Consider the following 25687-nt stretch of genomic DNA (forward strand, 5'->3'; position numbering starts at 1 on the left):
ACCTCCTTCCACCTATCGTATTCCCAGCGCCCCTCCCCCCTTATCTTTTATCTCAGCCCGCTTGGCACACCAGCCTCATTCTTGAAGAAGGGCTTATGCCCGAAACGTCGATTCTCCTGCTCCTCGGATGCTGCCTGGCCTGCTGTGTTTTTCCAGCACCACATTTTTCAACTCTGGTACTCCAGCATTCTGCAGTCCTCACTTTCTCCTCATCAGCCATTATGAAGCCTTACAAATAATAAACACTTAGTGTTGAGAACTAAGTGATATAACAAGTTTTACTTTGTTTAGTGAGAGGTTAATGGTCTGCAGTTCTAAACTGCAAATATTTACATTTTTGTTGAAGTGAAAACTACTGAAAGCGAAAGTTAAAAACACTGCATTTAGTACTCAAAAGAAAGATTTAAAAGCTTGACAAGCAGCAACAGCTGAAATCGTTCACCATGCTCAGTGTACTCACAGAAACTGAGTGGTAGGAAGCTCTGCGATAGTGCAAGGTGAGAGTCTGAGTAAACTAATTTAAAACAAGAAACATGAAATGAAAGTGCGATGGAGAAAATGAGAATCAATATAAAAATTTACCACCACTAACATACTGACAATGGTAATTTATGGGAGCTGATTGGAAAACAGATCTATCTTCCAACAATTATCAAGTTACAACAAAAGCAAGGTTAGGTTCTTCGAAGTTCTGAATTTCAGACAGTAACTTGCTAAAGACAGCCCTGTACAATTGATAAATTGCCATAAACCAAGAGACTATTTATAATGCAATTCAAACTTGTTGAATGTATGCATATGCTATATACGCATACTGAATTGTGTGTAACACTTCATTTTCTTAAAGCTTCTTTTCATATTTAGTTTCATATTGTCCATTGCTATCCAAATACCTGCGGTTTACCAGTAGGCAGCATCGCATGATAGAAAAGCGACGCTGAAACACTGACTTACCTGGAAGTAAACGCAGGAAACAGGCTTATTCTTTGTAGTCTTTTACTGCAATTTTCACTCCTCTTATACTCCAATATTATATTATCTGACCTAACAGTTAATTGTGATGAAGCAGATATAATTCTGCATTCACAGTTTGGGCAAAGTACATTTAAAAAGATAACATTGGTATGTAAAATTGCTTAGTTGTAATCTACACTCTGTCTTTCAAGAACAGATACTAAATCACTTATTATTAAGTGACTGATTTTTCCCAGTTGTCCTTACAATAAATCTTGTACTGATAAAATAGGACTTCTATCCAAGCAAAATAGAGTAGATAGGTTATGCTTGAAGAGGGGTGGTGAACCTTTTTACACTGGAAGGCCACATTGTATTTAACCAAGAACCAAGATCTTCTGGGGCTGCATGCTGAGAATTTAACGTATGCAACAAAATGTCATATTTTTGTCAAAATATTTACCAATTTTAATTAAATGAGATTATGAGAACTTTAAATAAAATAAAATTTCAGCAGACACATTGATTTGCTTGGCAAAATTGACAACAGAACTAATACTTAGTGAAAAACATAAACTCATTACATGGTTTGTTGTCTATGATTGCAAGATAGAAATCGGATATTTGGTTCCAACATAGTTGACCGCAGCTTTAATTGGTCATCCAGGTGAATATCCGTCATCTGACATCTCAAGCACATTGTAATTTGTGTCACATATGAACATGTTGATTCACAACAGCAGGTTGTGCAAAAACAAGACAGCATTCGACGAGCATGTTGACATAGACATGGGTATTCAACTGCATTTTTCCATATTTCAATGTGATCCTTCTTAGCTTCAAATAGAGATTTCAGAATATTATCTTCTGAGAGCTCAATCAATTCTATCCACAAGTCATCAGACGCTTTGCAGGCCTCAACCAGGTGTTAAAAAACTAGAGTTGAATAGTGTGGTGCTGGAAAAGCACAGCTAGTCAGGCAGCATCTGAGAAGCAGGAGAATCGATGTTTCGAGCATAAAGCCTTCATCGGGAATCTTTCCCGTGGTTGAAAAGCTAGTTTCAGTGTGAAATTATGTTTCTCAAAATCTGCAAATATTTCATTGTATTCTTCAGTCAGGGAGTCTGGAACAGCTGTGTATTCTTTGACGCTGCACTTCCCTAATGATTTGCCTGTATCCTGTTCATTAATTACCTTTGACAATTCAGGAAAGCGTTCAGCTGAAAGTTCTGATCGGGTAAGGAGAGTTTTGAAAAAGGTCAGATTTTTCCGAAAAGACTGGACTTTTAGCCACATATCATAAATAGATTTAGTGTTACATTGCAATAAATATTTAGATCATTTTGCTTTGACACTATACCATACAAAAATGCAACATTTCTGCAGAAATCCTCTTTCGACAAATCACATGGTTAATTCACTTCCTCAAAGTCTTACGGTTTGTTTTTGCAAAGATAAACATTTTACAAGTATCTGTCCTTGTGACAACCAGCTCACTTTAGAATGATATGGCAGATCCACACTGAAGCATGCTGCAAAATTGGCAATGCCATGATGCATTTGCTCGAATGTATTTTACAACATCTATAACTTTATTAATGTGTCACTTCAAATGGTAGATTTGGCATAGAGATTCTGTTGATGCAAAAGACAATGAAAGGAAATCAAAGTATCTGGAATTGACGTTTCTTCCTGTAGTAACACAACAATTCTTCACATTTTCCTCTCATAGAAGATGCAGTGTCTGTGCATACACTTGTTAAATTACATAAATTCAGTTTCGCTTCATAGCAATTTTCTATGAAGATAGCAAAGGTGTCAATTCCACATAGTAAGAGTATCCAAAGCTAAGAACTCCTCGTGGCAATGAAACTCCACAGTTATAACACAAGTAAAAAATAACACTTACGCTGAGTTAGTAATGTCAGTGGATTCAAGGCAATCGAACAATAAATGTCTTCACTTTGGCATATTGTATGACGTTGTTCTGTTACATTGAGGCTATCTCGTGTTGCCGATCAGTTATGGCCCTTCTTGAAAAAGGTAGTAGTTTGTACGTGTTATCTGAATCTGAGTATCTTATAACTTCAGCAATACATTCTTCTATGATTTCCACATCGCTAAATGGTTTACGTCTTCTTCCATGTATGCTACCATATAAGTTATTTCAGTAATATCAGTCCCTTGTCCTGATCTCGTTTTAAATATTGCTGCTGCTGTTGCTTTCGATCTTTCACTTTCTTGAGTGGAGACTTTCAGGGACCTCCTTCCAGTTTGTGGTCCTTATGAACTGCACAATGCTAATATGCCCTTGTATTTCTTCGCTGTTGCAATTATGGCATCACAGAGCAAACACATCATTTTATCTTTCACAGCAACTACGTAATACTGCAATTCCCATTCTTCATTGAATACTCTGTTCGCTTCCTTTAATGTTCTTGGTTTTTGACATGACTGGGTTACCAGTAAAAATTTTAAAAATGGTACACAGATTTAAAAAGGTGTATTTAGTATTTGCAGATAAAAAGGCAGAAGGCCACAACTAGTCCCCAAAAGGCCACATGTGGTCTTAAGGCTGCAGGTTCCCCACCCCTGTGCTAGAATATTGATGCTTATGACATGAATGAAAAACCATCCAGCTATTGATAACCTCATCCTTGAAGGGAAGCCTGGAATTTGTCCATTTGTACAATTATCTAGAACAGATCACATAAGAAAACTAAAGGAGAAATTCAATGAAAACCTGGGAGATGTAAAAATTTTAAATAAAGGATCATCTTTGCTAAGCATCAGTTGTTCCAAATAAGCAAAGATCAGATTTTTTTTATGATTTGGAGCTGCCGGTGTTGGACTGGGGTGGACAAAGTTAAAAATCACAACATCAGGTTATAATCCAACAGGTTTATTTGGAAGCACTAGCTTTCAGAGCGCCACTCCTTCATCAGGTGGTTGTGGAAGTTAAGATCATGCTCACAGAATTTATAGCCAAAGGAGTCCTGTGTCATGGAGATGTGATACAATAAACAATCAGATTAAAACTTCCGTGGCAACAAATTTAGGTTGGAAATATCTTTCCCCAAAAAAACACATTAAAGGATATATAATTAGAGTCAGAAAATGAAACATGCTTCAATAGAAAAGTATTTGACTTACCTGCTGGACAAAAACATTATTAAGATGGTTGGCAAGTCTCCTGGCAAATTGTTCCCGAAGATCTTTGAACTGCTGCTGCTGCTGCTTCACTGCTTGAAGCTCATCATGTCCTGGTATAGATAAACATTAAATTAAGATAAATATTTGAAGAAAAACTTTACTATGATCCCCACTTATAAATGGGTTTTTGCCTAAATACAGTTTTGTTGAAACACAGAAAATTGGTAACACTGAAAATTTGCCACTCTTTTTAAGGTACTCCTTCCCAAAACCACAAGATTTGCCTTTTAAAGGTGCCATATATTAAGTCACATATTTTTTGTTTCAGCTTTCACCCTTTATTCACAGATTAAAACAAGCTGTATTCAGAATCACAACTTCACCCTAGATCAATACAAATGTTGCATGACTTGTACTTAATTGTTAATTCTCTAATGACAAGTCACATATTGTTAATGCTTGTCTTTTGTTTTAAGTAACTGAAGTACTTCACAGAACATGTCGATTGTTGAATTTCTGAAACGATGAAAAAGCTATTTGCTTAAAACAACTTGTTTGGTTAAAAAAAATTATGAACTCCTCAGTAAATCTTGATAAGAACAGGACAACTTATCATCGCTGAATGGCATTACCATCACTGAATCCGCGAATTCAGTGAATCAACATCCAAGGAGTTACCATCGACCAGAAACCCACCATACAATTACTCCAGTGCAGGTCAGAGCTATGAATACAGCTGCAACTAATTCACCTTCTGATTGCCCAAAGCCTATTCACCATTTACAAAGTACAACTCCGGAGAATGATGGAATACAGAAGGCGGCAATGGCCCAGTGGTATTGTCACAAGACAATTAATCCAGAGACCCATGCAACATTCTGGGGATCCGGGTTCAAATCCTTCTACGGCAAATGGTGGAATTTGAATTCAATGAAAATCTGGCATTACAAGTCTAATGATAATTATGAAACAGTTATCGATTGTTGGAAAAGCACATCTGGTTCACTAACATCCTTTAAAGAAGTATACTTTCGTCCTTACCTAGTCTGGCCTATATATGATTCCAAGCCCATAGCAATGTGCCCTCTGGGCAATTAGGGATGGGCAATAAATGCTGGTCTAGCCAGTGACGCCCTTATTCTGCGAACAATTTTAAAAACTCCCTACTTAACTTGATGAATGCAACTCGGCACTATCAAGGATGATAGTGCCTGACTTGCACAACATTCACTTCCTCCAACACCAATGCTCAGTAGCAGCTGTGTGAACAATCTACAAGATGCACTGCAGAAATTCACTTCAGATCTTAGACAGCATCTTTGAAACTCATGGCCACTTCTATCTAGAAGAAAAAGGGGAGGAGACACATGGGACTATCACCATCTGCAAGTTTCCCTCCAAGCCACTTACCGTCCTAACTTGGAAATATTTTGCCATTCCTTCATTGTTGCTGGGTCAAAATTCTGGATTCCCTCCCTAACAGTACTGTGAATCTATCTAGGTTTAAGGTGGCAGCTCACCACCACCTTCTCAAGTGCAACTGTGGAAGGACAATAAATGCTAGCCAGCCAGCAACACCCAGGTCCCACAAGTGGGTTAAAGAAAAAAACCGATGCTGTGGAAATAATGGAACGTATATGCCTAATAGGAAAATACAGAACAATAAAGATCTTCACAAAGTAACAAAACATAAGAAAAAAAATATTGTTCGATGTATTATATATCAAAAATTTACAAAAATTGAATTATAATACCTGGTCGAAGGGCTACATTCATACATTGCAAAAGGGCCTCTGCAGCATTGGTGCATGCTTCAATTCCTTTAGAAGAAGAAAGATCCCCATCTGTAAGGGCTTTAATATGGCCTTTGGATAGATCTAAATAGTTCTGCAAAATAAGCACACATACAGTGAATGTGACAAAGAAATACAATGCATTTACAAGATATAAGTGGAATCAAGCATTCAGAGTTTTGGTTTGTATTACCTGCTTAACCTCAGGGATCTGATTAGTTTCAAGTTATAATCAGAGTACTGTCACAATTTGTATTTAAGTATAATTTCCAGTTGCTTACCATAGCAACACAGGAATTTATTTGATTAACTCATTACTAAATGCTATTAAATTCAGGCAAGAAATGTGATGAGTGCACCAATGTAGAAAACTATTACCTTGTTTAAGAAGCTCCAAATAAATCTGTATGCAAGGTTAGAGTTTCTATTTAGCTAATGTGCAGTGTTTGTTGGAGCATATCGTTGGCACAGCTACAATTCAAGAATCATAGAATCCCTTCTTTGTGGAAGCAGTCCATTCAGGCCATCGAGTCAACACTGCCCCTCTGAACAGCATCCCAGACAGATCTATCCGATCCTATTCCCATTTTTCTGCATTTCTGACTACTTGATGTTGACAAATTTACTGTTTCCTTCACTTCTGATGGTTACTTTTGTACTTCCCTAGATTTTCTCATCAATAAATTCCCTCTCAGATTTACAAACTATTGACAAGCTGGTTTAAACCCTCCCCAATAGCGCCAGTAAATCTTCCTTTGGAGAATAATAATCCTGCCTTGCTAAGTTAGAACCCGTCTTCCTTGTACACGTCCTACTAACTCCAGACATGTCCCAATGCCAGCGAAATCTAAATTCTCCCTTCCTACACCATTTCTCCAGCCATTAGAATTCAACAAAAATAAGGAAAAGTTGAAAAATTTTGGACTTTACAAACACATGCAAATACCAGCTGCTGAAAATGTGTTGCTGGAAAAGCGCAGCAGGTCAGGCAGCAAAGGAGAAGGAGAATCGACGTTTCCTGAAGAAGGGCTTATGCCCGAAACGTCGATTCTCCTGCTCCTTGGATGCTGCCTGACCTGCTGCGCTTTTCCAGCAACACATTTTCAGCTCTGATCTCCAGCATCTGCAGTCCTCACTTTCTCCACATGTAAATACCACCTGACTTCCGATCTTCTAACCACTTTCTTAGGATAAATGCAAGCGGTGGCAGATTAGCATATCCATTTTAAGTACGTTGTTTGAAATTCTATAGTATAACTGAAGAGGTAGAAACATTCAGCATTAATGCAGCAATCAATATTAATTCACTATTAGATTGGAAGGGAGTAGGGAGTAAGAATATCTCACGTACCACCAGAAATTCTATTTCTTCCAGAAGCTTCATATTGTTAGTGTTACTGAGCTGAATGAGATCATTGCTTTGAGAGATGTGATCCATCTGCTCCTTTACACTCTGCAGCATTTCTTCATAACTGCTCAGCTTATGCTCAATTTCATCTACTTCTTTAAGTGCTTCATCCAGCAGCTGCATCAGAATGTTCACCTGCTTTTCTGAAGCCATGATCGATTGGATATTGGCCTGAAAGTAAGACAATTTCTATGTCAGCTTATGTTAGTGTTACAATCTTTGTTAACTCTACTTTTTAAACTACTTACCATAGGTTCTTTTAGCTCTGATTTCAGACCATCCCAGCTATCCAAAATTTTGATCTATATTTATTAAAATCTAGTTAAGCTTTCAATAAACAGGAAAATAAAAAGCAATCACTGCTCAGTGAAATTTAAAGGTACAGTGCATTGCACTATTTTATTGCTCCAATGTCTTAATTTTGAAAATGACAGAATTGCACTGAATTTAATCTAATCTTTAAAACAGGAAGCAAATACACAAACTAAGTTCATACATTCAAACTAAGTTCACATATTCAGCTCTTTGATCAGATCATGGTGATCCAACTGTAAGCTCTACTTTCATGTCTACTCCCTACATCCTTTGACCCTCTTAGCAGTCAAGAATCTGTTCAGTTCAGTCTTGAGAAAATTCAAAGACTCTGCTTCTGCTGGTCGTAAAATAACAGCAAAATTTCAGTTACGTCTACAATTACGTTTTGTCTATCTGAGACAATTTGGAGATAGTGAGACTTTTTCCAGCTCCACACTTTATCAACTTTTAGACAAAAAAAACCCCAAAAAAAACTGACACGGGAAATCGGAAATAAAAGCAGAAATTGCTGGTAAAATGTCAGCAGGTCTGGCAGCATCAATGGAGTTAACGTTTCGGGTCGAGTGACCCTTCTTCGAGTAGTTTAAACATAAATTGATTCTGAAGGCAGAAATCCACGTTATCTTTCATAAAAGAATCTAAGACACAAAATTGAAAATTCCTGAAAGGACAAACTATCAGAATTTTCTTCTAATTGTCAAAGATTGTTTTGCTAAAGTTTCAAGTAGAGTCTTTTTCATTACAGGCAGTACTTTTCAATTGCCTTGATTCAAACAAAGTAGTTCAATACATTCCTGAACAGTCACGGAGTTACCCTGGATATAGCTGCTAAAGAAGGAAAATTCAAAAAATGCCAAAAAAGAATAAAAACATGCTAGAAAGATGGCTTCATTGAGAATCAAATTTATGACCTTTTCAGCATGAACCAACATATTTAAACGGCAGCAGATGGGAAGGGTTTGTTTTTTGGATCCATCATGGACAACCTTAACAGACAACAGTAGGAAAGGAAACATTTTAGCTCTATAACTTAGACATTTAATATCTGGACATTAAGGTCTCTGTACAATATCTAAACTTTAAAGGGGGCAACCAAACCAACTACTATTACAATCTATAATCAACATTGTACTTTAGCCACCCAAAATGATTAAAGTGATCAACAGAAAAGGAAATACATTCAGTTCTGCCACAACGCAACCCAGTATTATTTTAAAAAATCACGTACTAGCAGCACCATTTAAAATAATGGGCCAGAATCGCACTATAACCAATACACGCTATAGAAAAGTGTCCCCAATTTGTCAATAGGGTTATAGTGAATTCGCATTAACGTGCGATATAGCAGAACAACCTGTACATCTTACAAGATATCAGACGTCATATATCCAGGCATAGCTTGACACTGAACATGCTGTCATCACAATTCCCTCTTTCCTATAGAGCAAACTACTAATATTTTTATATTCTAATACTCACCCCATCCAGCACCTGCAATTCTCTAGATAGTTTTTCTGCAAATGCTTCAGCATTCGAGATGGCATATTCACAACCATCCATCATTATCTCAATATCCTGTTCTTCTCTTGTATTCAGCTCCTGGTAGTCATCCAAAGATTCCTCATCTCCACCAGCCACACTCTGATTTTCACCGCTTGGAACAGACTCTTTAGAGAAATTGATAAGATGTTATTTGATTTAATGTCATAATGTTAGATTACTATTAAAAAGTATGTAATTTGGTAACAAGGTATAAATCATTTAACTGGACAACACATTTTGGTACCTTCAAAATCATATTTAAAAAGATATTTCAGAATCAGTAATAACTAAGTGAGGGGGAAAAAATCAATGGGTTGACTGCACTAAAAGAAACACTCCATTTTACAGAACCTCTTAGTTCCAGGCTGCACAGAAAATGTAAAGCACTGTCTGACAGCTCACCTTGTGTGGTTATGAAGAAACGTGACAATGTTACATAAAATACTAAATAAAAACTGAAAAATTACAGATGCTGAAAATCAAAAATTGCTGGAAAAGCTCAGAAGATATGGCAGCACCTGTGAAGAGAAACCAGAGTTTAACGTTTTGGGTCCAGTAACCCTTCCTCAGAACAGGTTTGTGCTTAATATACATATAACAATAGATTATAATTAAGTTCACAAACATCCATGATGATTGATGATTTATATGAAGATTGTATGTCTTATTAATGGACTTAAAATGTTCAAAGCTATGATGTAGGCCCTTGGACTGCCTACACATTTCATGATTTAACGTATGGGTGGGTTTATTTAGTGTTGTTGTTGAGTCACACAGGTCAGTAAAGTTCCTCATTTCACCCTGGTAAGTATGGGGTTAGCCAATTTGAGCTGTTGCAGCGGTGGGGGTCAGAGGTTCTTTAGTTGGCTTCAGTGTTTCTAGGTTAGTTAACAGGAATGTCAAGTGTTCTTATACTGTTTTACTACATCTCCTTTACAAGTTATGTGGGTTCAGGCTCAGCTGCAATACTTCCTATGATGAAAATCCTTTGCTGACAATCACGGTCAAGCTCACAGATGCAGAATGGTGACTTGAGCAAAGCATGTGATTAAGAGAATTTAGCAGAACAAGATTTCAGCATTAAATATTAATTAAAACCAGGATCAACTAATGACTCCTGAAACAATGCAATACACTGCAGCAACTATTATTAACACCGTCCAACTCAAAGTGGTAAACACAGATTTTCTAACAAGTCCATTCAGTGGAGAAAATCCTACTTCAGTTATTCCATGTCTATCTATAACTGCTCATTGTAATTCAAGTTATACAGTTCATACCTATCTAATCCAGGTCTTTGCTGCACCAGAGAATGTGTCGGACCTGGGGAGGTCAAGTATTTTCAATGCACAAAATAAAAGAATTCACCTTGACTTTAATTAATCATATGGCTAATGGATGAATAAATTTCCAATTGGCATCAAAAACTGTATCTAGGGCATCCAAAGTGGACAAAGTGCAACAAAATTAATTTATGAATAAAGATCAATGCAGAGCCACTAGATACCATTACAGGAGAACTGGAAGAACAGCAAGTACCGGAGATGCCGGATTAAGGTCATACAGCCTTTACTAAGCCATAATACAAACAACTGAAGGCAACACCACACAATAACTATTTAACATTGGTAATGCAATAATTTTCATTTTCTCTGAACAAATGTGGATCCAAACTTCCACTGTAAACATCAAATTAGTTGATCTATCCAACTCATAACCTTCATAATTTACTCAATGAACAATGTTACCAGTTAAGATGTTGAGAAAAAGTAGAAAGCCAGCGTGGTTGCAAATTATAACATTTTCTGAAGATCTCTCGCATGAAATATCTTTAAACATATTTACTTCATCAAATATTTTCAAGTTATATAAATTGCTAATGGTAAGTTTTATTGGTCATCCTTCAGTCGTACACATTCGTATATTCAGCAGATTTCTAAATATGAATGATATACAAGAATATTGCATATTCCTGGAATTATGTTAATTGCCAAGTGTTCTATGGTTACATTTGTTTCGATATAGTGATATTTAATCACATATATTATATGAAAAATGATGTAGTTTAAAGAATGTTAGGTTAAATAGTTCAGTTTTCATTAGTATCTTATTTTGCGCACTTCAATAAGCCCTATTGAAAGGAAATTAAAAAGTAGCTCACAATTTATCATCATTTTACACTCGGGGTTTAAATAAGTACTAAAGTTCTAATAAAAGCTACAAAATAGTAAATAAAAACTATTTCAGAGTATAATGGTTAAGAACAATTTCTCATGTACATTTCAATGCTTCAAAACAGAAATATCATTAATCCATAATTCATGAAACTATTTTTTAAACTAGTTAATGAAAAAGGCCAAAATGAGTGAATTATATCCTTTGCATGCTACAAAAATAAAGTATTCAGTTAGCATGTTTAAACTCATCTCAATTTTTAAATCAATGATCATTGAAGACTGATTTTTGGTATGTACAATTAGCAATAACAATTCTGCTTAAAATTTCAGACATCATAAAATTGTAACTTCCATACAGTGGGAAAAGATAAAAGTGAAACCAGTAGAAACTACATAACTAACATTTTCTAGGCCAAAACCTTAACATGAAATGTATGTTTTGTGTCAACTTGCTTTTATTTCATTTTTACAAGACAAAATGAAAGAGTTATGTTCTTTAAGCATAATTTCTGATATTAAAATATCAATTTTACTAAATTTCATTGTTTGCTGAAGGTATCATGTTTTAAACATTGAGCTAGATCTGCCAATATTGGGAGCAATAATGCATGAACTTAAAATGATTATGTGCATAGGGACCCTGAGGAAGTCTAAACATAATCTAAATGCTTGAAGGGCTCCCTATATGGATACTTATTCCAGGGAAAGATACCTGCCATATCATCCTGATCTAGTCTACCTCAGAATCTCAAGTGTGGTTAATTCTAAACTGCTCTCTGAAATGGCTTTGCAAGCCACTATCCCTGGGACAATTAGAGTGGGCTAAGAATGTTCGCCCAAATGCCCCCAACCCAGGAAAATAAAGAAAAATCAGTTGCTCGACTCAGAATTATATGTGGCATCAAAGTTATAAACTGATTGGTATCCCTCGGAGATAACACCAATGGAAATCAGGAATCAGCATCGATGGATCAGAATTTGAAGCATGGATTGAAGACAATGGTTTCAGTCTTCTAAATGTTACAACTCCTTCACTGACTTTCAACTTGAAGAAAATTGACTCTCCTTTTTCATTCTTTAAAAAAGTGTCCATTAATATCTCATCAGAATTAACTTAGTCCTCTGAACTTATACTTGATTAATCTGTTATACCTTGTCTGTGGCTTTGATGATTTTTCCAACAAAGGGATGCCCAAATTATGCATGATTTGGAGATGCTGGTTTTGGATTAGGATTTGCAAAGTTAAAAGTCAAACAACACCAGGTTATAGTCCAACAGATTTATTTGGAAGCACTAGCTTTCATAGCGCTGCTCCTTCATCAGATGGTTGTGGAGTATAAGATCGTAAGACACAAAATTTATAGCAAAAGTTTACAGTATGATGTAACTGAAATTATACATTGAAAAGGACCTGGTTTGTTTGTTAAGTTTCTCATCTTTTAGAATGACCATGTTGGTTTCAGTTCTTTCATACATAAATCGCATGCGTTTTTTAAAAGTTACATTCTCAAGTGAACTTTAACAACTGGTGACATGTTGGCCTAGATAATGAATTGAAGGTGTGAGCTGCCCTGTGAGAGACTCTGTCTGTGTCATAATGGCCATTGCACTATACACACACAAAAAACGTGGACACACACACACACACTCTCCTACAGACCCATACACTCACGCCGACCCTCTCTCATACGCTCACACATACACTCCCACACTCACCCTCTCACAGACTTATACCCCTTTACACTCACACACACCCACATTCACTCATACGCCCGCCCCCACCCCACATGCATGGGCGCATGCACGCACGCACGCGCACACACACACACACACACACACACACACGTTTGTGGGAGGAATTTGTACATGCAGAATTACATTTTATTTTGCTCAAAAACTGAATGAATCCATGTAAGATTCTGTAAATCCGTTTTTTAGATTTGAATCAGTCTGACCACAGTGGCACAGACAGAGTCTCACAAAGAGCAGCTCACACTTTCAATGCATTATCTGGGCCAACATGACACCAATTGTTAAAGTTCACTTCAGAACGTAACTTTTATAAAATGTTCTGCGATTTACATATGAAAGAGCTGAAACCAACATGCTCATTTTAAAAGACGAGAGACTTAAACAATCCAGGTCTTTTTCAATATATAACTTCAGTTACATCACATTGTAAACTTTTGCTATAAATTCTGTGTCTTACGATCTTATACTCAACAACCACCTGATGAAGGAGCAGTACTCAAAGTTAGTGCTTCCAAATAAACCTACTGGACTAAAATCTGGGGCTGTGATTTTCAAATTATGCACAATAGCATTAAGAGTGGCCTTAAATTAATTGTTGCCTCAAATTAATTGTTGCCTCCATCACTATCGCTCGAGTGAACTCCAGCATCTCCAGAAATTCCAAATTATTTCTCTTGTTAATCCTTTGAGGCAAATACTACTACATTCATGACCTGGGATATTCAGGTTTCACTGGTAATAAAACAGGATAGCACAGACAGCAGTATTTTGAATGAATTGCTAGTTCAGGGTTTCCTCTCCTCGAGTTTTCTGTCTTCCCTGATCTGTACTGGCTCTTGAAGGAGGCCTCACCACATCATATTTGATGATGCCGAGAGCAGCAATTCAGGGGGGTTTCTTACAGAACTCAAAGTTAATATCAAAACTCAAAGTAAAACATTCAGAGAGTCCTTGGATCACTTCCTTTGATGATCACAAGAGCACAGCCAAGAGTCAAACTCTTGAAAGAAGAGTTCTGTTGAGGATGCTGCCAGACCTGCCGAGTTTCATCAGCAATTTGTTTTTGTTGCCGATCTCCAGCATCCACAGTTCTTTGCTTCATCTCAAAAGAAGATAGGTATAGCCAAGGTTTAGCTACTTGATTAACTGAATTCAGCTGTGACTGTCTAAATATGGTGTTGATGTTTGGCATGTCAGCTCAGAAGAATATTTCAGCATTTGGCATTTTGACCTGCCATACTGAAGGCAGCTAAAGTGAAAATGGTTGAGTTCTTGGCATGACACTGGTACACAGTCCAAATCTCACATAAGCACAGCGAAGTAGACACGGCTCCTGTTTTGTTCCAGTGTGGCAGATAAACTTTTACCTCTTCATTTCAATCTGATTTATGAAGCTTGCTGAAGACTACAACTGCTTTGTAATTCCTCTATTGTTGTTCTTTGTTCACCTCTGGCTTACCTTTGCATATCTTATCAAATACTTTCCATCTTCAGTCGCTCAGCTTGCAGCTGGCATTGTTCTACTACCCGTAACTTGCTCTCCAAAGCTTATTGCTTCCTATTTCAAAATGCATCTCTTCAATTTCAATCACCTCCCACACACTTCAAAATACTCCAATATAAATACTTTTCCATATTAACACAGACCGTTGTCCTAACAAAACCATGAAAATTATCATGTCAACAACGTCAGCACAAATACTTGGCCTGCCATCCACTGGATGAACATGGGGCAGTCTAGTGAAAACTAGATTTGCAATTAATCAAAAACTGAAAATTTAACTTATTAAACTGAAAACTCTCACAAGATAGATTGTAGTCATTGATCACCATCTTAAAACAGAGCAAATGCATTCTCATGATGCTATCCACTGGAACATGCAACAGGCATCCATCGCTTGCTTACACTGCTATAATCGGTTTTCAGAATCAGAACAAAAAAAAGACTTAGGAAGCAAGCAAATATGTAGAAATTAAAAGAGGAAATGTTGGAAATACATGTTAAACATCTGAAAAGATAGGTTAATAATTCAGATGGAGACAACACATCTTATGAAAAGAAGGGATTCAAGAGAGAACAAAAACATGGGAAGAAAGAAAAAACAGATCAACAATCCTTTTTGTGATATTTAATTTCAAAATGCTTTCCAATAAAGTCAGATTTTGGATTCTAAGGATTAATTTACAAAAATCAAGTAATCTGGTTTTAAAAACTTTGATAGAGGAAGAAGGCAGCTGGCACCTTTGGAAAAACAGTAATATGGGTATTTTAAACTTACTTTTCAAAGAAAAAAGTGAACCATATTATCCAACAATGAAGAGGTCATTATCATATTCCAATACTTGCTATTGACAATCATGCATGCAATATCAGAAAGTCTCTTCATTCCAAAAGCAAAGGCTTGGCTAATCAGGCCTTCACATGCGAATTGCTCCAAGATGCTTTCGTGCTGTGAACTGTATTATACAAAAGGTGCTTTTTCTCCCTTCTCTTTATTTGAACCCCTGTACTGCATTAGATAAGGGAGCACATGAATTACAGAATCACACCAGAAAGAAAGAAAGAAAGGAAGGAAGAAAAATGTTACCAACCTTCTGTAACTTTAGGAAGTTCTTTGCAGAGAAAGAATAGAGAAAGAGGATTAAAGGAAGGTAAGCAAAGAAATATTACAGCAACAGATTACAATACAGATTATAAAAGGTACTATATTACTTTGAGTTCTTTAACACACCAAGGCTTGTCTACATTCAGCGTCGCAACAGGTTTTCAAGTAATGGCATCACAACTGAAGTCATTGATTCCACTCAGCTTTGACATCTAAATTTTAAGTATTTACAGATATGAAGCACTAATAACTAGTTATTAAAACATCTATTTATAAAGCACTATACCAATTCAAATTTTGTGTACAGAAATGTATCCTACAGTCACTGGCCATACCGTGCAATTTATAAAGGACAAGAGGTAAAACATATAGTGAAATGACATGGAACAGTGTAACATTTCACTGGATTTCAATATTGTAATGTACCTATTATTGAAATGTTGAAAAAGCCTCATTACCTACCTACCAAACAAGTAATAACTTTTCACAGCTGCCAATTATATTGTGTTTAATACTATGAGCTAAAAAGATTATAGGTGCTAGAAAGAACTGCAAGGAACAAATTCCATTTTGTAACAGAAACTGAAAGGAGACCTACAGTGTCCATACTGACGAGCAAGTCATCACAACAATTCAACATAAGTAGAAAGTTTACTTTCAAACTTATTTTGCACTAAGTGAGACCAGCAATTTCCTTAAAAAAAACTGATCATAATCACATCAGGTCTTACCTTCCAATAATTGAGAGCTAACATTGACAAACTCAAGTTTCTTTCTAAGGTATCGCTGATTGAGCTTCCAAATACAGGAAATAAAAGCATTTTTCTCTGCTGTGCTGCTGGCAACCCACTTGTAAACTTTTTCGAAGTGCAAATCAAACTCTGGATTCTCCTGCAAACATGAATTATAGAAATCCATTTAAAGCACTGAAAATTTGAAAAACAACAATTGTGATAAAGTAGTGATAGTGATAAAATAGATGATAGTGATATGGCTGAGGTTGAGGTTATATTTCAAACTGCTCCAAACAGTTTATCTTTATAATCAAATGAATAATTTTTGTGTATAAAGCAGCATTTGAATTCTGGTACCTTGTTGATAGGTTCCTTTCTGTCAATGCTGTAAACAGACTCGGCATCCCATCAAAGACCAAGTTCAAGCTTCCAACTCATATTCCTTTCATCACTGAAACAAACCAATTCTCCTGCCATAAAACTTTTCTTGTTTACTAAATTAGGCTAGAACTCTGTCCTATCCAGACTTTAATACTTATGCTCTCCTCTCCATCCTTCGCCCTCTAAACTTCAACTCATCCAAACCTTTGATACATATGTCCTATACCAGATCAAACCCTGCTCTAATTTTCACTGGCCTCTGCTGAGGTGTTGGAGAGCCAGTCATCAAATTTAAAATTCTAATTCTCATGTTTAAATTCATTGCTGGACTTTCCCCATTTCCATCTCTTACTCTGCTGTAAGCCTTTTCCTCAACTCCACCCCTAATGTATTATTCCTGAGTCCCAGGTTCTCATTTATATTCATCCCACCAATGGGAGTTGTTCTTTCATCTGCCTTTGTCCCCAAGTGCTTGATCTGTGATCTTCCACCTATATTTTCTCTATTAAGACCATATCAAAATGCCTGCCTTTTGAGGAAAATTTTGGTCACCCTTTCTCATATCTTTCTTGGTGTAATGTTGATATTTTGATTACATATGTGAAATACAATGGATATGTTCCTATATTAAAGTTACTGTGTAAATGTACGTTGTTTATTGATAGCTATAAAGCTATCAATATCTATGAAATGTTAGAAGTGATAATCTTCATTGCCAAGTGCATCCCATGACATGGCTTGTTTAAAGCGTATTTAATTATATAAAAGGAAGAAGTTCACCAGCTATATTTTTGGTCAAAATGAGGGATTCTCAGTGGCAATGAGAAGACATGGCATCCACAAGATCTAAATGCACAAACTTCTGTCCAGTTACCTTTGTGAGCTGAGGCACCAGTTGCACTGCAGGAAGGACAAAGTCAGTCCAGTGGAAGTCATAATTGTGTTAAAGGAATTACATTATTTAGTTCAATTAACTGATATCAACACATACTGGGGGGAAAATAAAAGGACAGAAGCAGTTCTGGACTCTCCTTCTTTGCAGCTGCTCACCTAACATCAGCTCCAAACTGTCAGCAAAACATTCCACAGGAAATCCAGCAGATTTCTGGTCCTGGATACGAGTTGTGAGGTTTGCGATGGGAAATTTCAGTATCAGTTGAATGTGGCTGTATTTTGTTAAGTATAAAGATTTTCCCAGCAAGTGTGTATTTCCCAACTAGCATCCAGAATTAAGAAGTTTTTAAGATTTCCTGTGGAGCTGTTTAGCTTACTCACCCTCCCATTTTTGGGTACTGGTGCATCTTGCTGTGTATGTAGATTGGTAGAGCTCTGTGGAACAGAGTGGTCAAAGATTAATATCTCCGACAAAGGTTGTTTTTCCATTTTAAATGAACTTACCATTTTGTTGAGAGGAGTTGAATAGGGGTAAGGAAATACTTCTTGTTGAAAATGTGGTCACACATCTTTTCCTGCTTCAAATCAATTTTTCTCCATTAGAGTCTTATTTTGTATTTTCCTGGTCACTGCTAGTACAGGTAGAGTGGGGTGTTGGGCTATCAGCTTCCGTCTTAACAAAGCCAAGTTTTACAATTAATTAACAGGATATGTACTTATAGGATGCAATTTGGATTTTTGCCAAATTCTCTCCCCCCACTAGAAAGCCATATTCTATCAGATGCAACTGCAGACACTAAAGTTAGAGCAAATTGATACCAATGTGCTAACTTATTTGATCTGAGTGCTCAATTTACCTTCTAATTCAAACTTCAAATGAAAGAAGTGATATTATGAAACCCAAAATGATTTCTCAATGTTAGCGAAATATAAAAGAGTTGGGCAGGGGAGAGGGAATAAAAAGCTCAAAAGTAATAAGTTATCTTTTAGAAGTTATCCTTTCTAGTTTCTCGATAAAAAGCTGTAAAGCAAGAAATTAACCTTGAACATCAAGAATGGAAACAACAATGAGCCTAAAGGTTTCTCCAGCATAAAGATGCTGGAACATTTTAAAGTTGTTAGTATGACTGAACCACTAAACAAAATAGAGAACAAGAAAAAGATCATGGTTATTATCACTGTACGTTCTAACACTTGCACTAAAATGCTGAATAATTCTTAGTGTCCTCAGGCCTTTAACTACTTCACTCATACCTTGTTAGCATCTTTGGCATCAACGACAGCCAAATCTCGCAATGCCCATTCAGTTTGCCGTTTGTAGAAATCCCCCTTATCAGATTTCTTCACCTTTACAACATTTACCTGGACTGGTCGCTCGGTTGTTACTATAAATATCAAACATTAAGAAATCAACAAATCAGACATAGACAAAAACATAATTAAAGAGGGTGCAGTAGCAATCTACAATACTAATAAGAACTAGTATTTAATAATTTATGAAGGTTGCACGCCAGGTATGAACTACACCCTGCTGAGCTTTAAGCCACTCGAGTTTCTTTATCCTTGGTACCATCCATTTTTTGATGACAGCTCTGTGGAAAGCTTTGACTCACTCTTCTACACAAAAGGTATAATACATTTGCAAGATCTATTGTGCACAAAACAAAACACTTTCCATCTCAATCTTCGAATCAGGCTCATCCTACACTCTCTATAAGCTCAAGAGCATTCAAATATTTGCTACCTGCACCCCATACACTGCACCCTATTCCCACTGATTGATCACATTTGAATTACACACAAAGCTTCAACTGCCTTTTAGTTAGGCACTGCATCAATTGCTCTCTTTGTTCTCCCCACTACCCTCCTCCCTTTGAGACTGCATTTCATTGGGAATAATCATTATCAAGTTTAAAACTACACATTTTAATGTTTGCTGAGAATAACTGGCTTTAATTGATCAATGTGAATGAATGCAGTTAGCTAAATACAAACAAAGTAGCTCTAAAAGGTGGTAGAGTCAAGTTAGCATTCAAAGTCAGTTTCAACTGACTTCTCACAGTGTGTGAATAACTGTGGAAATCTGTTTACTATATTCTGTCAATTTGAAGTCAAAATTAAAGGTGTATAGATTAACTGTAATAAAAGCAATCGCTCAGATTGCTTGAGAAAATTAAAGTGTTGTGCATCCCTAGACACACATGCCAACAAAACATCAATTAAAATTGACCGATCGTATACAAACTATACCTGTAGCACACAAAAAGCAGTTTTTCTTCTTTTTGCCTGCCTTGCAGACATTGACTATGCTGAGCAATCGTTCATCATGTGGAGTGAAAATATCTCTCTGTAAAGCATGCTTGATTGCTGTCATTCTGAACACCAAGATTAAAAAAAAAGTTCCATTTAGTTTACTTATTAGTGTAAGGTTAACAGAAACAAAACATCCGTAATCTTGAAAATTGTAGGGCACAAACAAATGGACTAGGCAAAAGTGAGGACTGCAGATGCTGGAAACCAGAGTTTAAATTAGAGTGATGCTGGAAAAGCACAGCAGGTCAGGAGCATCCGAGGAGCAGGAAAATCGATGTTTCAGGCAAAAGCCCTTCGTCAGCCGTTCTTGACGAAAGGCTTTTGCCCGAAACGTCGATTTTCCTGCTCCTCGGATGCTGCCTGACCTGCTGTGCTTTTCCAGCACCACTCTGACCTAAACACAAACAAATGAATACCACTGTGGATTTGAATAATGAACATTCATATCTTTGAAGCTTGGTTTCAGAAATTGGTTGGGCTGATTGATTTGCATTCCAATGGGATTAATTCTATAGTTCCAGACCCAGGATAAAGTTGGATGGTTAGATGTAGGAAATATTAATCCAAGTTCATACTTTTGGAGTACAAAACTGATTTGTTTGAGGCAATGACAGATTGCTGAGGTGAAAACGAAGAAGCTTCAAACATATATGGTAATACATATATTCCCTAGAGTAAAAGGATACAAATTTTAATTGTAAAAATGAAGTATTTCCATTTCCAAATACACAGTACACTTCATGACAAATGTAAAACTTAAACAGGACATGTTAAGGGAGGCCTACAAAGAATAAAAACACCAGAATGTTTCAGAATCTTGCCATAGAACAGATTCTTCACATGATGAGTTTCCAATTTCAGTAGTGAGGCACTAATGAGAGACATTATTTTCTGATTTGTTCATGGGATACAACTGTTATCGGTTAGGCCAGCATTTATCACCAATCCTTAATTGCTCAGTTGGCAGTTAGGAGTTAGTCACATTGCTGTGGGTCTGGACTCACATGTAAGCCAACCCACATGTAAAGAGCCATGTGGGGTTCTCATCAGGACAGCACACAAATAATTACATGGATCGCCATCAGAATGGCATTTCACTGAATTCAAATTTTTCCCCAAAGTGGGATTTGAACCCATGTCCTCAGAACATTAGACTGGGGTTCTGGATTACTAATGCAATGACAATACCACTATACCACCTCTAAATGAAGCAAAGTACTTATCCCTCAAAGGAAAGTTAATCTATAAGTATCGAGAGACAGTAACACCAGTTAAAACCAGACAGCTCAAAACAGATACTGAGAAACAAATCTCTGGGGAATAATGCATGAAGATCAAAATGGGTAAAACATAGTAAACAAAGACTTCAGTAAGTTATATTCCCACATTAATGACAGTTCCTAACTTGTTCTGCCCGTATTCATGAATAAGTAGATTTAGTAAAGAACAACAACAAAAAAGGAATTTTTCTACAGTCAGCAAAGTTACATTTTATGCACTCTGGATGCATAAACATGAGAACACTGAACAGGAGTAGGCTACTCAGCCCTTAACACTTTAATTACATCATGTTTGATCTGCATTTTAATTCCATAAGGTGCTCCATATTCTTCAATTTTCCTCTCAAAAAAATCCACTTAATCCAACATTGAGTTTTTCATTTGACCTAGCTTCAATTTCTTGAAAGAGTTCCATGTTTCCACTACCCTTTCTTTGAAGATGTGATATCATCCCTGAACAGTTTAGCTCTAACTTTTATTGCTGCACCTCAATTTTGGCAAGAAACACAGCACTGAAAACAATTAAATGTTTAAACATGATAAAGGACTTGTTCATTTTAAATGACTTTTTAAAGTAACTTAATCATGGTCCAGAAACCTTTACAGAATTTACTTTTACAACATGGAAAATCCTACCTACAGATTTTAACTATTTGACTATTTTATAAAAACAGATTAAAAATGTTTTGTCTCTTTTCTATCAATTCCACATTCCTTTCCTTTTTTATTTTGGTTTTTGGATGATTTTAAATTGAAAAATGGTGAAAAAACATTTTGTCAAAGCTTCTGCATTCCACTCATCAGGACAATACATAAGAACACCAATAAACTGGAAACCAAAATTTATATTACATAAGTGGAGTGTGCTAACTAGTTGACAAGAGGACTTTGGTAGAGTGTTGCCATGGAATGTGCAGCAGTAAATGATTGTCTGCTGCTACCAAGCATTGTTTGGATTTCAAGTGAGGCAGTTGACTCTGAATGGTCACGGTATTGCTCTGAGAAATGCACTGGACAATGGCCTTCTCCTGTTTTACTGAGTTGAAACAGGCACAACGTGTGTTTTATCTGCAAAGAAAAGGACCCTATGCGCTGACATGTAAATTCCAGTACACAAGTGCACCATACTGTGAGCCCAACTCATAACCCTAAATTGTAGGACAGTTTCTCCAGCTAGGAGAATTAAGTCAGTTTGGGGGAAAGCAATCAACTTAAGTGTTTTCTAGTGCATGGAGCTTCCACTCCAGAAAAGTACAGATAGAAATTTTAAGGTTGATAGACCTGAAAAAGTTTAGAATTGAGAGAAATTCTGACAAAGGAAACCATATTTCTGGATTACACAGGCACAGAATTATCAATCATAAAAACAGGCCACACATCCTAACCTATTCATGTCAGTCTTTCTCAGAGATGTATACCTACACATTTATGGTGATACTGATGTCAACTGTCTTTGCAACTTCTCCAGTGTCTCTATAGGCTTTTTACAAAAATGGTAACCAGAACTGCATCAGTGCCCCAATCATCGTCTAACCAAGATTTGATGCTTTAGCATAACTTCCCTGTTTTTAAACTCTATCCATCTGGAAATCAAACTTAGCGCTTGGACTATATTTTTCTATTATGACCATATGAACCTGTGGGGAAACTTTTAGTGCATTTGTACTCTTTGTTCCACCCTCCATTCCATTTAGAATTGCATTTCCCTGAAAATAATAGTTGAATTAACAATTCTTCCTACCAAAACATACTACCTCACATTTGTGTGTGTTGAACTTCACTTGCTAATTATTTGGCCATTCTGCAAGTTTCATGGCCTCGGACAATTTGTTCAAGTTTTCTCAGGATTAACTCCACCTCCTCCCAATTTAGTGTCATACACAAGCTCAAATTCCATTCTTGATTCCAAAGTCAAAATTGTTAATGTAAATTGAAGAGCAATAGCTCAGTACAGTTTCACATGGAACACCATTTCCTACCTGGTCATTCTGAATAACCCTCTATTCTCACACTCTGCCTTCTGTCCTGAAACCAGCCAACGATTCTTTCTGCCACTTGGTCCTGACTGCATATTGACTCATCTTACTCATTAGTCTATTCCAGGGTATTTTTGAAAATCCAGATAAAGTACATCTACTGCATTATCATTAGCTGACCTCTTCATTCTCTTTCGCAGAAAGTGAAATAATTCAAGCAAGGTTTTTCATTTTTAAATTCACATTAAACAATTTATGAATCAAGTCTGAATCTAGATTGGTTGGTGAATGTAGGAAAGCAAGTTAATTTTACATCAAGTTCTTATTTTGTATCGAAAAACAGTTTATAAAACTATAAGGAACTTGCTGCCAACTATAATAGTTTATGCAACTTACATCAACCTGGGGTAAAAATAATTATTTTCTGCGAGCTCTCCTTGAGACTTCCAAATGCTACTTTTGGATTTTCAAGGGCTAATTTTATTCTCACAAACTCCTTTATTAGGTATACAATCACATTACTTTTTGTATTTATATTAACAAGCTACGTACATTTGAGTAGAAGTTAAGCTTGAGACCAAGTTATTAGCCAAAAGAAGGGGATCAACTTATACACAAATAAAATTTGAGGAGTTAAAATCCACCATCTCTCATCTTCTTACTACCTGTTGCAATGTTACATCAGATCACAGAATTGCCAGTCAGGGACTGTTCCTGTCAGCCACTCTCCCTAAAATTAGCGCAAAGGGAGCCAAAATATACTTATTTTTATTATTCTACACGGACACAAGCAGCCTGAAGAGCCATTTTCATATCAGTTGGCTTACACTTAGGGCAAGTTTAACTTTAGCAGTAAGCAAGTATGAAGAATTCAGTTTTTTAAAGGGTCGGGTGTCAACTTGCAAATAACCTGGCCAAACGTCAGGTTCAAACTTTACACAAAATTGATTATTACTCAAATATATACAATGAGGTATTTGGATGCTCACAGAAACAGAATTGGAGATTGATAATCATCAACCCTCCAATAGCCACAATACAAAAAGGAAAACAAAGTTTCTGGAAGTCACAGTGTTTAACTTGGCACAAGACCAGCATAAGTAAGCAAAAGTTTTCTTCCAATGTAACTGACACACACTTCTACATCTAAAAAGCCATCACCTGGACTGATGAGATTTGCAGCTAACCTGTTTCCATTGTTTATACACAAAGCAGGAAGATTTTAAATAGGTAGTTACTATGCTTTTAATTACAATTTACATCACCATCTCAAATTTAAATTTAATAATTAATAAAGTAGTGATCTGATCTGGCATCAATAGAGTTTGTTGAAGAGCATTCATTCCAAACTTTGCTCACTCTGTAGAATATGTTTCCTAATTTCACTCCAGAAATATCTGGATCTATTTTTAAGGTTGTGCTCCCGAGTCCTCGCCTGACCTAAATTAATTTCTCTCATTACAATATTATAAATATTTCTCTCATTAAGTGACTAAATGTTCAAAGTATTCAATTGGCTGTGAAGTACTTTGGAATAGCTGAAAATCACGACAGACACAATAAAAATTCTAGTCATTCTTTATTATTTAGGATTGTACTATGTGCAAAATGATGTATTTTTGTCAATCACAATCTCTGCACCTCTTATTTCTTAAAATGTGCAATGCAGATGTGATAATACGTAAATGCCAATCTTTCTTATGATGAATTCAGTTCAGTATTAAATTACCCCATTAGAACTGTGTTCATTACAACAGTATTCACTATATTTTCCTTCCAAAAGTCGGTCCTGAACTTAGCTAGAGACTCCACACACAGTCTTTTGCAAGGAATATCTTTAAACTTTCCAGGCTCCGAGTTTGAACATTCCTTTCTTGGTAAGTTTAAAATGTCTCCCTCTCCCTTTCAGCCTCACTCACCACTGCTGCTCAGTGTTCATACAATGCTTGACACTCCTCCAATCATACGATGTTTTATGCACTTGCTGCAGATAGCCTCAACTACATCTACTTTGCGAGCATATCAGCAACATGGGAGAGAAACGGCTTACGAATGGAGGGTGTCTTCTGACTCTGTCACTTTCACATTTGGGTTGAGGAGGCAAGTGTTTTCTCACTGGTTAATCCTGTGATTGGATTTTCACAGGCTTGTTAAAACCTTCACATTAAACTAATGACTCAGCTTCCTTTATTCTGTGCAAGCTTTTATTTAAAGCTTTCAATTTAAATCTCTCACAGTGTATTTCAGAATGCGATTCAAACAATCTGGGTGTCAAACTTTTCCCAAAACTGGCCAAAAAAAAATCTATAGCTACAACTGGAACTCTGTTCCTCGACAGCTGCGGTCTGACCAATTGAGATGCCAGTATGTCCTTTCATTCAGATTTTTGACACCTGCATAACTTTATA

General features: G+C 36.5%; 1 protein-coding gene across 11 annotated transcripts in view; it reads right to left on the reverse strand.

The window, feature by feature from the left end:
* Positions 1–25687, reverse strand: part of exoc1 (exocyst complex component 1) — a 64323-nt gene that overhangs the window by 35835 nt on the left and 2801 nt on the right. For 3 of the 11 annotated variants that reach the window (XM_043690604.1, XM_043690595.1, XM_043690618.1), the window contains exons 2-11: positions 19961–20085; positions 18965–19095; positions 18092–18145; positions 16433–16592; positions 15688–15708; positions 9103–9290; positions 7252–7479; positions 5862–5994; positions 4108–4217; positions 461–514 (exon numbers count right to left, since the gene is read on the reverse strand). In XM_043690604.1, coding sequence (XP_043546539.1) covers positions 461–514; positions 4108–4217; positions 5862–5994; positions 7252–7479; positions 9103–9290; positions 15688–15708; positions 16433–16592; positions 18092–18145; positions 18965–19095; positions 19961–20084 — 1203 coding nt within the window. In that variant the 5' untranslated portion in view covers position 20085. The remainder of the gene's footprint in view (positions 1–460; positions 515–4107; positions 4218–5861; positions 5995–7251; positions 7480–9102; positions 9291–15687; positions 15709–16432; positions 16593–18091; positions 18146–18964; positions 19096–19960; positions 20086–25687) is intronic. The other 8 variants (XM_043690624.1, XM_043690641.1, XM_043690650.1 and 5 more) reach the window with 5 other exon arrangements.

This window comes from Chiloscyllium plagiosum, chromosome 1, assembly GCF_004010195.1.
Source record: "Chiloscyllium plagiosum isolate BGI_BamShark_2017 chromosome 1, ASM401019v2, whole genome shotgun sequence".
Classification (NCBI taxonomy): domain Eukaryota; kingdom Metazoa; phylum Chordata; class Chondrichthyes; order Orectolobiformes; family Hemiscylliidae; genus Chiloscyllium; species Chiloscyllium plagiosum.